The 13,625-nt window shown below is 40.3% G+C and overlaps 1 protein-coding gene across 8 annotated transcripts in view; it reads left to right on the top strand.

Moving 5' to 3' along the window:
* FYB2 (FYN binding protein 2) overlaps positions 1-13,625 on the top strand; it is a 59,389-nt gene that overhangs the window by 14,669 nt on the left and 31,095 nt on the right. For all 8 annotated transcript variants that reach the window (XM_029618197.1, XM_029618194.1, XM_029618198.1 and 5 more), the window contains 7 exons: positions 1,203-1,291; positions 3,835-3,866; positions 5,006-5,040; positions 5,583-5,665; positions 7,818-7,849; positions 12,493-12,527; positions 13,420-13,555. In XM_029618197.1, the coding sequence (XP_029474057.1) occupies positions 1,203-1,291; positions 3,835-3,866; positions 5,006-5,040; positions 5,583-5,665; positions 7,818-7,849; positions 12,493-12,527; positions 13,420-13,555 (442 nt within the window). The remainder of the gene's footprint in view (positions 1-1,202; positions 1,292-3,834; positions 3,867-5,005; positions 5,041-5,582; positions 5,666-7,817; positions 7,850-12,492; positions 12,528-13,419; positions 13,556-13,625) is intronic.

A 13,625-nucleotide genomic window follows, 5' to 3' on the forward strand; every position in this document is an offset into this window, starting at 1 on the left:
CGCGTCCCAGGGCCTTTTGAAAATCCAGCCCAAAACATACACGTGTTATGGACGCGCCAATTTTGTGTGCACGTGCCGGCCTACGTGCGTATATATATATATATATATATATATATGTGCACACGTGTCACTTAAAGGAGGAGGATCTATGAGACTGCACTCCTACCTGGATTCTTCCAAGGACTGACGTTTAAGGTGAGCGGAGTTTGGTATCAGTTTGCCTTGGTAACAAACTATCTTTTGATCATGATTTTGAATAAGGTTAGAACTACCTGCTGTGCTTAAAGCCTCCAAGAATGGGCTTGTTAAACTGTTTTACTATCAGCCGCAGTCTATTAGTAGACGGTACTCATCAGATATGTTGAAATAGGCTGTGATCAAGCCAATAATGAAGGAACTGATACAGGACGTGGTTGTTGTGGATCATTATAGATTGGTGTCTAATTTTACCTTGTTTGGTTAAATTATTTAAATTTAGTTGACTATCAATTACTGGACTTCATGGTTGATTATGTAATAGATGAATTTTAGTCTGTTTTTGATTACCTCCAGTACAGAGACCTTTTTAGATCTCTATGTATCAAATAAGGGTCATGAAATAGTGATTTTTCCTGGATCTATATCCACTGCATTTGATACAGTTAACAATCAACTGTTTGTGGCCTGGCTTGAGCCAGCATGGATTCAAGGAATGGTACTGAAATGGTTTGCCTCCTCTTTACAAGGAAGAACGCAACAGACAATTATAGGTCAGTATTACTTTAACCCCTCCTAGAAACAGCAATGTCGGGTGTGGCAGGGTTCAATCCTGTCTGTGTGATCAAGGAAATTGGGATTGAACTTTCATTGCTATACGGACAATATTCAGAATTATTATGCAATGATGGGTTAATTTCAGTTCGCTTAGACATGAAATGGGCTTATTTTGTCCCGTTTTTACACTTTTTCAAATGAATGCACATCCATAAAAAAAAAATCATCTTGGTTACTAAACTAGAAATATAATAAAAAGATTATCTAATGCAACAGAGTACATTTAGTTCCAGGCAGAGGGAGAGCTGGCATCCTGCTTTTAATAAAGGGGGAAAACCGGTAGTTAGTTACTACTCTATGGACCAAAATTTGCAGTGAAAATCTTCACATTAATTGTCCTTTTTGGAAGCTGAATATTGAGTTTTTAAACTATATTTTCTTTCTTCTAGCGAGGAGCCTGAAAGTTATCAAGATGTACTAGTGCTGCAGAAATGTTTAAACTCCGCTAACTTGTGTCCTACCCCAAAAGTCAAGACATGTAAGTGATGCTCTGCATCTGAATTTCATATTTGTGCTTGTGTTTTTTTTTTTTTTTTTTTCTGTTTGTCCCTTTTTGACAGGATGCAAATATTGTTACTCACTTTTATTTCCATTTGAAAAAGAAAAATCACCTTGCATGGTCCCTGCAGTGATTTTGTCTGGGTTTCTGATGCATTGCAATAGAAGCTACAATGTCAGTACCGCCATGTAACTGATCTTTCATTCTGTTTCAACTTTTACCACATCAAGTCTCCCCTGGCCCTGATAGCTTTATGTGGGCTCTGAGTTGTTATTCCCTTTCCCTTCCCCATAACCTCAGGCATAGATTTTTATTTTTATTTTTTTTTAAACAAACAATTCAATTATTTCAACCACTGAAACAAATTCAACAGGTGGAAAGGTGGCAAGCATCTCGTGTTCCATTCTTCCTTAGTAGTGGTGGGACAGGTGGTTCCACCGGTTCTTCTGCTTTACAACTGAGAGTGGAGTTGGAGGAAAAGGGGCAATGGTTAGAAGCAGACTCTCTCCCTCCCCCCCCCCCCCCCCCAAATGCCTCACTATTTCTTCAAATAGGCTGGCAGGAAAGATGCACAAAATCCCCACCTCCCCCCCCCCCCACTGAAAAAAATATCTCCGCTAAATGCATGGAGTATGGGCAACTTTAAGAGGAATGGACCCAAAAAGCAAAGCAGTAGCCGATCCAGTTGGCTGTACAGCAGTAAACACAAAGAGAATCGGTAGTTGAAAACGCCCTTTATTAATTTAAGGGCATTTTCAACTACCGATTCTCTTTGTGTTTACTGCTGTACAACTTTAAGAGGAGCAATTTCTCACATTAATAAAATCTTTTTACTTTCAAAAACTGCTGTGAAAAGTGACACCCCCCTCCCTACAACTTTTAGGTGATATGGTAGTGAGAACATTCTAGATATTTCCTGGCTTTTGAAAATGTACATGTCAAAATGTTGCCATTTCAATGGTCTGCATAATAGGCTTGATTTTCAAAATGTACAGGCAATAGAATTCGATCATTTAGCCAAACCAAAACAAGTAACCAAAAGTCCAAGGTTTGGAAAGAGCTTCCCTTATCCAAATGTTTTTGCTGTTCTAAATAGTACATTTAATAAATTCCTGGGGGACCATCACATTTCGTCTGTCAAATGCAACTTTTGTTGTGTTTTGCTAAATTTATTAAATGTACTATTTGGAAGAGCAAAATATTTGGACAAGTGAAGTTCTTTACGAGCCTCGGACATGCATGCGTAAAATCCTGTTTCTGTATGCAAGTGGCCTCAAAATTAATTGGGGGGCCAATGCGTGTAAAAGCACATGTGTGACTCAGTTTCATGTGTACATTTAGGTGCAGTGGGGGTGGAGCTCGGGTGGAGGATGACTTGCGTGCGTATGTTAGATTTTTAAAGTGTATGCGTCTTTAAATCACCCTGCTCAAGTCGTACCCTGCTTGGAGCGAACGTAGCCTTTTTTGAAAGGAAATGTGTTTGCGTATTCTGCCAAAGGATTTTCAAAGTGAAATGATGCACGAAAATTTGCTTTGTAAAATAACTCCTGTAAAATCTGTACATACAATTGTACTACTATGCAAACTGTAATAAAATTAACCTCTAAGATTATAATTTAAACTGTTTTTTAATATGAATCTAGTTACTACCTGTAGTTACATGATGTTTGGTTCCATATCAGGAACTACAACCCAAGAAAAGGATCTGATAGAAATCATGGAAAATACTTTGAAATCTTCGGCTCTGTGTGCTGCGGTGGTCAAAAAAAGCAAACGGAATATTAGGGATTATTAGGAAAAGAATGGAGAATAAAACAGAGAATGTCATAATACCTCTATATCATTGCATGGTGAGATCACACCTAGAGTACTGTTACAGTTCTGGTCACCATATCTTAAAAAAAAAGCTAAACTTTAAAGGTACAGAGAAGGGTGACCAAAATTATAGGGGATGGAACGGCTCCCCTATAAGAAAAGGCTAAAGAGGTTAGGGCTGTTCAGCTTGGAGAAGAGATAGCTGAGGGGAGACACAAGAGATCTATAAATTCATGATTGGAATAAAAATGGTAAATGTAAACAGGTTATTATATTTACTCTTTAAAAAAAAAAAATAGAAAGACTAAGGGACATTCCATGATGTTAGTAAGTAGCACACACAAAACAAATCAGAGAATGTTTTCACTTAATGCACAATTAAGCTCTGGAATTCATTGCAGGAAAAGATGTTAGACAGCTAGCATAGCTGAGTTTATTTATTTTTTTTAAAGGTTTGGACAAGTTCTGGAGAAATCCATAAATTGTTATTCACCAGATAGACTTGGGAAAAGCCACTGCTTATCCCTGGGCATTAGCAGCATGGGATCTATCTATTGTTGAGATCCTGCCAGGTACTTGTGACCTGGATTGACCACTGCTGGAAACAGGATACTGGGCTTTATGGACCTTCGGTCTGACCCAGTAAGACAACTTCTTATGTTCTTAAGGAGCAAGAACTGCATTCATTTTTTTTTTTCTTTTTCTAGTTACTCGTGAAACTGGCATCCCAGAGAATAAGGTAATTTCTAGTTTTTCACGTGTAACACTATATAGGGCAGCTTCTAGTAAACAAAGGAGACAATGGTACTGAGAAGATTTTGTTGAAGCACAAACAAAACCTTAGGTGACCCCCCAGTTCAAATCTATGTTCAAACCTGTGAATGTTTTCCACAAATCTACTTGGATGAGCCAAGTTCAACGCTGGCTTTATTCATGCTTTGATGTTTTTGTATCTTTCTAATGCTCATCCTCCACTTTGAATATTTTTTATAGAATAGTGGATAATAAACTTACAAAATAAAACCCTGCATTATATAGACGGTAATTTTCAAAGTGGTGCACAGGCACACATGTGCACACGTTCATCTACCCGTGGCCAGGGACGCAGCTATTTTATAATGCATGTGTTATAAAATAGCATGGATGTGCATACACATGCACTCAGTTTTAAATGGACGTGCGTACTTGTGCATGCGAATCCTGCATCTCCCGGGTAAGTGGAGAAACTTTACAAGGGACACACGCGGACACCATTCCTAGTGTTCCCAAGTTTGTTCCCAGTTCACCCAGTTGAGGGATAGGACTTCCAAACCTCTCTAGTTTAATAGCCTCCTTTCCCCACTGTTAGCCCCGACCTTTAAAACCCCACCGACTAGCCTAAATGTTTTTGTACTTACTTGTCATCCATAGCAGTAGTAAAGATACACAGCAGGGGAACCCGGTGCGTGCCTGTGCACGTCTCTTAGTTGGGCCCCCGACACACCCAGACCATGCTGTGCCCCTTTTTTGGAAGCTTCTTACTTGTGCGTGCAGCAGGAGATACTCGCATCCTCAGTCGGATTTTATAATGCACTCGCATGTGGGCGTATCTCCTGGTTTTGACATTGCCTGGCTTTTAATTCACCTATTAAGGTTTAAAAAATGACCAGTTCATGAATAGTAGCACAAATAAGCTGAAAAAGGGGGAACGGAGTAGGATACGATTAGGTTAGGTTTATTTTACAGCGCTAAACAAAAAAGTGAAAGTGAGCACATTATTGTATCAAATTCATTGTAAAACTGAATGTGTCTGTAAAGAACTATCCCAATTGTTCAAATATAATTTTATATTTCTCTTTGTGTTTTGGGGGGAATTTTTTTTTTTTTTTTTTTTTGTAGGTTCTCCAATCAAGTTTCTTCTCCGGTATGAATAGGTAACATCTGTTTTTCTCTTTTTTTTTTTAAGTTTCTCTTTTTGAATGTAAATACATTTAGGAAGCAACAGTCATGACAGGTTTTTCTTTTTCAGATGGGAAAGCAGTTTTGCATCCCCAGTAGAGATGAGCGGCAGAATATTTCCCTTCCCTGCCCCTCAAATTTCACAGGTTCTTGATTGCACTTAAATGTGTTCTATAGCGATAACTTTTTTCTCTCTTTTTAAATACTAAAGATGCTACTTGTGATCGTTGCTTTCTGTGATTTGTCTTTAATTATTGTAACAGATCTGACTGGGATTCTAGGCCTGCACATTTCTCAATTGCCGTACAATCTAGAGACTAAGAGTGATATTTAATTACAAAGCTAGAAATCTAGCAAAGGATAACTGAGAAAGATTTGCCCTGTTCTCTTAAGTAGAGAGGGAAAACTGTAATCTTTGCTAATTGGTGCCACAGATATTCACTGATGCTCATCTGTGCATTTTTTTTTATTTTCTGCAAGCTGAATGTTTCAAACTAGCAAATCCTCTTTCTTGTAGCAATGAGCCTGAAAGCTATGAAGACTTACTAGAGCTACGAAACTCCATGGGCTCCATTAACCTGCATCCTATTGTAGAAACACGTGAGTCTGTAAAACCAGCGAATGTCTGTTTTAGTATTCATATTGTTTGTGCAAAGCTAAAACATCTTATTGCCCATTTTCCTTCTTGTAGAGATGGGAAGAAAAACATATATATATATTTTTTTTTTCGTTTTTCATTTTTGGGGGGTTGGTTTTTCCCATGGATTTCATTTATTTCACCCATCCCTTCTACCTGAAAAATGCCAGGGCCAGGATCCTCTCTGGCCCCTACTTTTGCAGTCAGTGGGGATCCAAGGTTGAGCCAAGGTCCCTGTGACCTACTGTGGCTTAGACTTCAGCTTGAATCTCTGTCTTGCATAGGCCTAGACCATAGTAGGTCACAGTGACCCCTTTCTCGGTCCTAAGCACGTTCTGGTGCACCCAGAACTTTTAAAATTCGCTTTTTACTAGAGATGTGATTCAGCCGAACCTTTTGGTTCGGCCTTCGTTATCGGCCCGCCACGGGAAATTTCATTTTCCTGTGGCTCGGGCCGATTTTATTTCGGCTGCCCCCGAAACAATATCCGAAACCCACCCCAACCCTTCCAATTTAATTGAAAATCCCCCCCCTCCCCCCAAGACTTACAGAAAGCCCCTGATGGTCCAGCGGGGGTCCTGGGAGTGATCTCCCCCTCTCGGGCTGTCGGCTGCCACTAATCAAAATGGCGCATATGGCCCTTTGCCCTTACCATGTGACGGGGCTATCAGTGCCATTAGTCGGTCCCTGTCACATGGTAGGAGCATTGGATGGCCCGGGCCATTTTTTAAGATGGTGCCGGCCGTCCATTGCTCCTACCATATGACAGAGGACGGCCAATGGCACAGATAGCCCCGTCACATGGTAAAGGTAAAGGGCCATATGCGCCATTTTGATTAGTGGCAGCTGACGGCCCGAGAGGGAGAGATTGCTCCCGGGACCCCCGCTGGACCATCAGGGGCTTTCTGTAAGTCTTGGGGGGGTCGGGAGTTACAATTAAATTTGAAGGGTTGGGATGGGTTTAGGTTTTGGGTTTGTTTGTTTTTTTTATGTGCCCTTTCTCCCCCCCCCCCCCCAAAAAAAAACGATAAGAAAACCACATGAAATTTCGTGGGTTTTCTTATCGTTTTGTCACCCCCCAAACCATGACAAAATAGGAAATATCGTCTCTATTTCCTATTTTGTCACAAACGAATGCACATCCCAACTTTTTACTGCAAACCTGATGCAACAGCACTACAATATAATTTGCCCAGTGTCTAGAGGAATGGCAGTGAGAGGAAGGATTTGAATCCATATCTCCTGGTTCCCAGCCCATTACTCTAAACTGGTATTTCTCAACCTTTTCAAGCCCAAGGCACACCTACATTCTCCCAAAAAAAAATTGTGACACACCAACCTATGCAAATCGGGCATTGTGGACATATGGCCCAAAGAACTAGGGAAGCACTGAAAACCTCACCAGTCTCTTGTTCAAATTTTCAACAGAGGAGAGGGTAGAGACTCATGAACCAGTAGCAGTGGACCAGCTTCCTCTACATATGTGTGCAGGAGAGAGGAGACGTCGGGTGGTGTGGGCAACTGGCTCAGTTAATTGCCTCGGTTGGTAAATAGAGCTGCCAGAGCTACTCCATTGCTGCTGCTGCTGCTGCTGCTGCTGCTGCTGCTACCAGCACTCAGAATGAGTCTCATCCGGTGCTCGTTGTATGCTCTCCTGTCCCACTCAGCCTGGGGGATAAGCCGACTGAAGAAGGGGAAGAGGTGCCTGGTGCAATGTGTGAGCTGCACTAACTTTAGCACCCAGCTCTCAGTAGTACCCTGCATGCTTATTCCAGGATGCACACTGTAGCAAGGAAGAAGCATGTGTGGTAACACGTGTTCTCAGAAAGGAGCTCCTGCACATTTTAAGAACTACTCCTGGGGGTGTCTTGTTGCTGTGAGGTACAAAGAGCATCGGGCAGTGATGACTTTCCCATGGCACATCTGATCTGGTCTAATGGCAACTCGGGGGAACTCCTTTAGGCAACTCGTGTTCCCCTGTATACTGAAAATACACTTATCAAGCTCTAGGCGGTCTGCGTAACACAATTCTGATTTTAACCAATATGTCTTTATATTAATTATCTGTTAGGTGGAAGAAATGTAAGGTTTTATTTTTTTTTCTTCTTTTTCTAGCTACTTATGAACTTGACATCTCAGAGAATGAGGTAACTTTTTTTTTTTTTTTGCTTTTCACATATTAAAATGTCTAACTTGTATTTAAATACCTAATAAATATGTTTTAGGACCCTAAGCGCCTGTTTTCAGTTTGACTGAGCACATAGGTGCAGCCCTTTCAGGATGCGTTGAGAAGGTAGGGGTCACTTGTAGTTCCGAGGTCAAGTCCTGCCAACCCTCAAAAAGATGAAACCTTCCACTCATCCGATAGACGCCATTCCATCTAAATTACTACTCACCATCCCAAACATCATTGTGAAGCCCTTAGCAGAGATCATCAACCACTCGCTAACACAAGGACTTGTACCAGACACGCTGAAACTAGCCACTCTCAAACCTCTCCTCAAGAAACCCAACCTGAACCCTGCAGACCCAGCCAATTTCCACCCCATCGCTAACCTACCGTTTGTCGCCAAACTCATGGAGAGAATAGTTAACAAACAGTTGTCGGAATTCCTAGAAGACCACAAGATTCTCACAACAGCCCAATTCGGATTCCGCAAATCCCTCAGCACGGAATTCCTCTTAATCTCATTGACGGACAGAGTCCTCTCCGGCTTGGAGAAAAAGACCCCCTACCTCCTGGCACTTCTCGATATGTCTGCAGCTTTCGACACTGTAAAGCATTCTATCCTCATCAACCGGCTCTCAGACAGACAGGGGCATCTCAGGATCAGCCCTTGAATGGTTCAGATCATTCCTTAACAATAGGACATACAAGGTCAGAATAAGCAACAAGGAATCACACCCGGTCAAGTCCACTCTTGGAGTCCCACAAGGATCCTCCCTCTCCCCAACCCTGTTTAACATTTATCTTCTCCCACTATGTCATCTGCTCTCAAGTCTAAAGATCACACACTTCATATACGCCGACGACGTCCAGATCCTGTTGCCTATCAGTAAATCTGTCTCAAACACCATCAATTTCTGGAACAACTGTCTACAATCCATAAATTCCCTCCTCATTAGCCTTAACTTAGTTCTCAATACTGCAAAAACAGAACTTATGCTGATCACCCTGGATGACAACTGTCAGGCTGCCAACAATCTAATCACACCGCTAATGATCTCCTCCACTCAGTAAGAGACCTTGGCGTTACTATTGACAATAGGCTGAATCTCAAAACATTTGTCACAAACACTACGAAAGAATGTTTTCACAAGCTACACATATTGAAAAAGCTAAAACCTCTCCTCCACTTTCAGGACTTTAGAACAGTCCTCCAAACTTTCTATTTTCAAAAATTGACTATTGCAACTCTCTGCTAATTGGCCTCCCAGCTATCGCCACCAAACCATTACAAATGCTGCAGAACTCGGCTGCCAGGATCCTAACCAACTCTAGTAGAGGAGAACACATCACACCTATTCTAAAGAACCTACACTGGCTCCCCATTAAATTTAGAATCATATTCAAAGTACTAACCATAACCCACAAGACCATTCATTCCCAAACTTCGCTAAATCTAAGTGACCCACTTCGTCCCCACGCATCATCGAGACCAATCAGATCCAGCTACTTAGGCACCTTATATGCACCTCCAGCCAAGTCATCGCTCAAGAAACGTGCATTCTCGACCGCCAGCCCCTCTCACTGGAATGCCCTTCCCACAGACCTTCAGCTAGAAACTTGTAGTCGGACATTCAAAAAGAAGCTCAAAACTTGGCTTTTCACAAAAGCCTTCACTTAAAGGTCTCTCCCTCAGGGTCAGATTCACGATGATGCGAGATGTCCAACGCCGTAACCATCTAATCTTATAATTTAATCTCATTATTTCCCCGCAAGCTGTATGTTATAATGCACTCATGCTTTTCAAGTCTGCTGTAAATCCAAGTTTGTTGAATGTTTGTTTATTTATATTTTGTATATTTATTCTTATATTTATAATAATTTTATTTTAAGTCGTTCGCTACTTTATCTATAAATTCATACGAAGTTAGCCCTATTATCTGTACCCTCTTGTTTGATGTAATTTCCAACTTTGGTTCTATGTAAACCGACGTGAGATATACTAGTACAGGAACATCGGTATATAAAAGCCTTAAATAAATAAATAAAATAAATAAACCAGGGTGTGGATTCTCTGATTGGGAGGCAATTACCTCCAGAACCCAAGGCATGTTTCCAACAGTGTCCAGAGGGTGCAAGTCTGGTGGAGGTAAATGCTAATAAATCAGAAGGAACACTCTCTGGAGAGTCTTCCCAAAAATAAATTTACTGGGCGTCAGTGGTTATCAGTTGAGACCAAACACCAGTTTTTCATTTATATTCATATTCCAGATAAAGTCCAAATTGCACTTGATCTGTAGAAGTGACCCTCAGAATTGTAGGTTCTGATATATTCCAATATCTGGTGGGGAAGGAGAAGGCTTCCAAGATGGGATAGGAGACCCCTAGCTAGAATGAGTCTTCCCTTCCCAAAGAGGATAAAAATGATTCGAGGTCACTGAGATGGCTCTCAACCACTCCATTCTCTTCCAGGGGTAGAGACTCCTATCGGCCAGATTGTAACGCAGAGGCCTATGGTTATCTGTTTGGTTGAATATTACATTGTAAATTCCTGCAGGCAGGGATCAGGATTATTTAGGGGGGTGACGATGTTATGGAACTCCATTTTGGATTTGTGAATATTTATTTTTAATTTACTCAGATAATTAGAGCCAACTTCCACACAGTTGACCTGATTCTTTGCATCTTCGGAGATTAAGTGATTTCCCCCATCAACCATTGATATGGACATTACAATAGCAAACTGAAAATCTGCCTTTGATTTGTTTGATTTTTTTTTTTTCCCCAGCCATAATGCTTTCCGGCCCTATGACTGGCGCCATTTTGAGTCATAGTTTGGTGGTGGCAGGAGTGACTGGGGCTCAGTCCTGTCCCTTTCTACTTTAAAAACCTCTGATGGGGTAAATAGGAGCGGGGGAAGGGGGACATTTATTTTAGTTTTTGGGGGAGGGGGGTGGAGGATTTATTTTCATGGGGATTTTTGGTTCAGCAAACAAACTGAAGCAAAACAAATACTAAATAAAATGAAAACTGCCCCCTCCCCTGCACAGCACTAGATTGTCATTTCATGTATCTAGATTTGGCTAGAAATGGATGATGTTGCCAGACCACACAAGACTGAATTTCCATCTGTATTCATATGCAAAAGACTATTGTATAAGAGCTTATAATCTCCCTGTCGCTAAAAATATCCATCTACCCTCACTACTGACACACAATGTGGGTGTTCAAAGGGACACTTTCTCTCATTTCACTCTTACATGTTTCTTGGTCACTACAGTTGTCATAATTAAACGATATTAAAGTTCTCAAACTTTTTTTATTTTATTCAAAAAATTAATTTTAAATAACGTAATGTTATATTTGTATCCTGAATTCTTTTCCCTCAATTCACCCTCCTGTTGAATCACAGAAACTAATTTAGCTTTGGGAAGATCATAAAACAAGACTAATTACCAACCTTTCCTCACCCTCTCCAGCCTTTCTCTGTCCATGCTCCTCTGTTCCTTATAAAGATATAAAGTCTTAAAAGATTTAGGCCTGGTTTTTCCATTTAAAAATCACACCAGCTTAATGCAGTGTATGTTATGTGTATTTGAGTCAAGTTTCCTCTGAAAAATCTAGGTTTAATTTTTGTCACCATGAGCCTACAGGGGGTAATTTTTAAAAACTGTAGATTTTGCTCCCTTTTGAAAATTGGCCAAGGATAAAAGGACCCCCTAGAAATTTGGACCTGCTTTTTTTTTTCTATGAATAATTTTCACCACTAAAACAATGAATGTAGATGTTTGTGGTTTTGTTTTGTTTTTGGTTTGCTTTTTTTTTTTTTAAATGCAGAACCATGTGGTGCTGCCAGCCTAACCAAAACCCAGTAATACCTCCATGAGCAGGCAGGCAAAAATCCACAGGTTGTGGAACATGCATACGTGTATCTGCACAGAGTGTGGGGACACAGCCCTTTTACCCGTGTAAGTAGCTTCACATAGGTAAATGGCTTTTTTTTTTTTTTTTTTTTTTTTTAACTTGCTCTGATGGTGTGAGTCTTCCTAAAGTAAAACTCTACATAATCTAGAAATTATTAATCCTCTGATTCCCAAAGCTTTCTGGGCAGAAAACAATGTGGAATAAGGTTCTAAAGAGTGTTGGTTATCCCAAATTCCCAGCATTGATGTGCAGTAACGGCACTGTATGCATAAACTACCTAGCAGTAGTTTAATGTGGAATCTGTGCTAATGAAGTAGATTGGCAAAACTATGCAAATAGCTCATCACCTGTTAGTGCAGTGAAATAAATAATGTGCAATAGCTTTAGAGACGTATTAGTGAAAAAACAAAACTACATGTCAGGTGCAGTTTAATTTTTGTCATAGCGCATATAAGCAATGCACATATTTTACCATCTGCCTCACTTGCAAGTCGTCAACATTGGCCATTAGTAAGCACAGTAAACACATTTATGTGTTAATGGACAATGTAAGCACACTTTAGTACATCTGCCCCCTAAATTCCTTCATGCTTAGGTGTCATGTTAGGATCTTAATTGTAGATTTTGTAAAAAATAATAATAATAAAGCTAGTTAAATAATTTTGCAAACTTTGTTTTTCTACTTGTGTTTTTCTATAGGTTCCCCAATCAAGTTTTCTTTTTGGTGTGAATAGGTAAGTTCATTTATGGTAGTATTTTTAGAATCTAAACTTGAATGATCCAGTGCTCACTTGTATTTTTGTTCATGATGCATGAAGGTTTCAGTGCATTCTTGTACCCTTTTTATTAAAATAAAAGCAATTATAATATTAACCTGGGTACTCACCTGTAGGCTTTATTAAAGCATGATCACACACTGTAATAACACAGATAACTTAACTTCTTCTTTAAAACTGTCTGGTTTTTGTTTTCTTTTTTTAATTAAATGGGAGGATTAATCTCACAGTGGTGGCACCGGCTGGTCAGATTTGGAATGTAAGCGTTGTGTTGGGTTCCTAAGAAAGCCAGGGTTTGTAATTCCTGATGGAGGCCTGTCACTGAGAGGATAGCGCTAAATAGGAGGAAAGGGATATGAAAATTAGGGTGGAGAGGGGAGGGCCCTAGGTAGTCGTGCTGGAGAGGGTCTTGGCTCCATATCCGCAGTAGAGGCCAATTCCAGTAGAGCTGGAAAATCAGAGCAAAAGGATACTGGTGTAGCAAAAAGGAAGTCTATAAGAGAGCTTTTGGGTAGAGGCTAATCTCTGAGGCAGTGTAAGCCTCGCTCGAATTCTTCAGTTGAGGGGTGCGCAAGGCCACCCCCCAGCTCTTTTGAAAACCACAAGATAATTTGTTAAGACTGATTATCCATTATCCCTGCACAAACTTCTGCGGGCACCTGCAAGCTTTGCCGATGCTGTCCTAAAATATTCTTGCACCAAACCCAATGTTGCGTTGCTGGATGAAAAAGCACGGAGAAGACATCAGGTTGATAGACTCTGTACCATCTACAATGCATGCAGGCAAATAGAGTGAGAGACGAATCCACAATTACAACTTTTTTCTTTTTCTTTTTTTTTTTTTTTAAAGATCTGAGAAGGCTATGACAGATGGGGCAAGGGAAAACCTAAGCTCATGGGAAAAAGAAAATCCATACTCTGAGCAGGAAAAACTTACAAAAGAAAAGAGAGGGAAAAAAGAGAAAGAGCTAATGAAAAAACTAAAGGTAGTAAACTTTTTTTTTTTTTTTTTTTTTTTTATTTGTTAGTGTATATAGAACATAAATTTTGGGGGTT

This window comes from Rhinatrema bivittatum, chromosome 10 (genome assembly GCF_901001135.1).
Source record: "Rhinatrema bivittatum chromosome 10, aRhiBiv1.1, whole genome shotgun sequence".
Lineage (NCBI taxonomy): Eukaryota > Metazoa > Chordata > Amphibia > Gymnophiona > Rhinatrematidae > Rhinatrema > Rhinatrema bivittatum.